Source organism: Atractosteus spatula, chromosome 28 (genome assembly GCF_055471065.1).
Source record: "Atractosteus spatula isolate fAtrSpa1 chromosome 28, fAtrSpa1.hap1, whole genome shotgun sequence".
Taxonomy (NCBI): Eukaryota; Metazoa; Chordata; class Actinopteri; order Semionotiformes; family Lepisosteidae; genus Atractosteus; species Atractosteus spatula.
The window spans coordinates 7903709-7906860 of record NC_142733.1 but is presented as its reverse complement, the minus strand read 5'-3'; the positions used below and the strand labels follow the sequence as shown (position 1 = coordinate 7906860).

Here is a 3152-nt window from a genome sequence, read left to right as displayed (position 1 = left end):
CATTTCAGATTATGAGGGTTAAGTTTGACCTTTTGCTCTGTCAATCCTTAATGTAAGTGTTGAAAGCCCATGTAATACAATCGCATTGCACAATAGTAGAACATTCTTCAAGTCCTAGTGCAGATTCAGTTGGAATATTTACAATTCCATCAAAAATAATTTCCAAAATACCCATTCATTTACAACTGCACTACATTAAGTCTATGGATGAACACAGGCCAAGAGAGGGCTAGAACAATCACTACTCCAGACACACTGCATAACTTATGTAGCAAATTTTATTTGTTTACACTTTTTTGGACTTGGTATCCAAGTAGAAATATATATATATGTGGAATGTGAAAGAAACTTCAGTGCAACATAAATATTTTTTTTTAAAAAAAAAGCTCATAATGAACCAATAACAGCTTCACATTCGCGAAGTAAAACAACAATCGAAATAAAGATGCTGTACAAGTCAACTTTGTAGAAAATATACATACAGGTCATCTGTTCGCAAGTGCTTGTAAACATTTAAGGCTTTAATACACGTGAAGGACATGCACCTGATGAGACCCCGCTGGTTCCCAGCTTTCACCAAGTTTGTCACGGACATGCAAAACGGCTGGTTTAGAGTTCCTCTAGTTCAATAAGGCTGTCTTTATTTATTTTTTTAAAGACAAAACAAGAGACAGCTACAGAACGGAGCCCCTTTGGGAAGAAGGCTTATTTTTAGAATGATTTAGATTGATGCATTTTCTGCTAAAAAGCATTGTAAACCGTATTCTTGTTACATTTAGGCATGATAGTGTGTCACTCAATAGTGTCCTTAAGAGGGGGGTCTTACGTTCAAGAGCCATAGTAATTTTCCGAGATATAGATGTGTTTAATCGTTAAGTTTTAAAAGTCAAAAGTTCAGAGCTTATACAGACCGGGAGGCAAAGGGAGCGAGTCCCTTCCTCTAATACGCTTGGACTTGATGTGGCAGCAGCTGGCAGCCGCGGTTGACGTGGTTCAGGACCTTCTGTTTGAGCTGGGCGACCTGTTCCCTCAGCAGGCTGGCCGTGGAGGCGAGTTCAGTGTTTTGATTCTTCAGGGACTTCACTTTGTCCTCCAGCCGCGAAATCCTCTCCAGTTTCCTCTTTCGGCACTTGGACGCGGCGATGCGGTTGCGCAGCTTCTTCCTCTCCGCCTTGATGCGCTCCTGCGTGTCCATGTCGATGGGCGACAGGGGCGGACTGTCCCCGAAGCTTTGCACGTCGGGCACGGTCTGCGGCTCGTCCTTCAGCGCCTGCAACCGCGTGTGCGACGGCTGCTGGCCCAGGTGAGCCGGCGGGGGAGGGAAAGGTACAGTGTCTGTGGAGTAGTTGACGGTGGTCCCCATTGCTCCGCTTGCGTAACTGTTCAGGTTAGTGTAGACCGGAAGGTCCGTGTGCATTGTGGCTGGGGTGGCGTTGGTGCCGGTGCCGGTGCCGGTGCCGAGACTGGTCGTCTGGACACACGCCCCGGACAGCTGGTTCTGCTTGTGCAGGTCTTCCAGAGCCTTGACGAAGCCCTCGGCGAACTCCTGCTCCTCGCTCACCGATTTCGGGTACAGGAACTGGGAGGTGGGGGTGGTGGTGACCATGCCGTTGGACTGGATGATCAGGCGCTCCAGCTCCGGCGACGCCAGCTTCAGGAGCCCGAGGTCGGGAGAGTTGAGGATGCCATCGGAGTCTCTCAGCTGCTGCTTCAAGCTGGCGTTGGGGTCGCTGAGGTTCAAGCTCATGTCCGTCTTCATCATGTTGTTGTAAGAGTAGGCGCTCGCGATTCCTCCGGTAGATCTCAACACATCATCATGATAGAAGGGTGTTTCCATCATCCCCCTTCACATACGCAGGGGAAAACGGAGTTTGCAGCCTAGCAAGACTGGAAACACTATATTCTGTCAACAGTCAGTGTAAAGAAAAATCGCTATAAAATTGCGCCCAAACTGTTTTTTGTTTTTGGCAGGGGTTTCCTGCCGCACTGCAAACTTGAAGTTCAGTCTTTCGTCGTTGCTAAAACTGTTGGACCGGCTGCCGTAAATAACAGTTCCGGCAACGCAACGATTTCCTGTTCCTTCCTAATCTTCTGGTCGATCACCTTTGACGGCTGACGTAAACAAGGGCATACGGTCTCATTTTCAGTCACAAAACTCCAAAAACACACGCTGGAGAGAGAGTGAGACGGCCAGCGCCAGCAGACACCACACGCTTCTGAGCGCAACACGAGCTGGAGTGAGGTCTGTGTGGAGCAGGCGCAACCTTTTCTATCCTCCTAAATTCCATTATGTCATTTCAGAGCCTTGAGATTGGACAGAAATGACGTTTTCTTCCTGTTTCATTTGCATAAAGGGCCGAGCTCTCGCCCATTGCTATGGAGAGAATGGGTAAACTGCAAACAGTGCAGTGCATTGTGGTTTGATGTCATTAGTCAACCCAGGGTCGGAGAAGACGGAGGGAGTTTGGGAGGATGGCCAGACAGGGAGACGAGGGAGGAGGGAGGGAACACGTGGTGTTTTCATAATGGGAATTCATATCGCCATATCCAACGTCAGGCTTATTTATAGGCGCATTAAAGGGAGTGCCTACCGAGTGGTTTTTTTTGTTTCTCTCCTCCAGACTGACGCATTTCGAGTCGCAGCTAAAGCTAAAGTCGCAGCTTTTTTTTTTGACCCTTTTTTTTGAGGGGAAAAATGTGAAGAAAAAGGCAGGCTCACCAGAACACAGCAAGCATCCTTCCTGCTGCCATAACTGCGATTCCATTTGTTACATTTAATTAAAGACGGTTCCCTTTCAACCCAAACCAGGACGCTTATAGCGGTATGGGAATTCTTGGATGTTTCGTAATACAAGCTGCTCAAAGGCACTTGTTTCAATGTTAGATCCCTTGGATGGCCCTGATTGTATTTATATTGTTTTCCCAATGTCAGACGTAAAACTAGGTGTTCCCAGTATACTGTCACATTATCACCCTTCTTTACTGAGAGATGCTTCATCAGTTAGTACCTAGACTGTATCTCTGAAGAAAGTTTAACAAAGGTCACAGCACAGAAATGTCACCTACTTTCAGATCAGTGAGATTTGGACGACACCTTCTGTAGGATGACTTTAAAGCTCTTGACCACAATACAGGTACAATTGCCATTTGCA

General features: G+C 47.0%; 1 protein-coding gene across 1 annotated transcript; it reads right to left on the bottom strand.

The window, feature by feature from the left end:
* Window positions 1-260: 260 nt before the first annotated feature.
* Window positions 261-2239, bottom strand: jund (JunD proto-oncogene, AP-1 transcription factor subunit). The gene has a single exon (XM_088907652.1). It carries the CDS (start codon window positions 1838-1840, stop codon window positions 941-943), a length of 900 nt encoding a protein of 299 aa, XP_088763778.1. The 5' UTR covers window positions 1841-2239; the 3' UTR covers window positions 261-940.
* Between the last annotated feature and the right edge of the window lie 913 nt (window positions 2240-3152).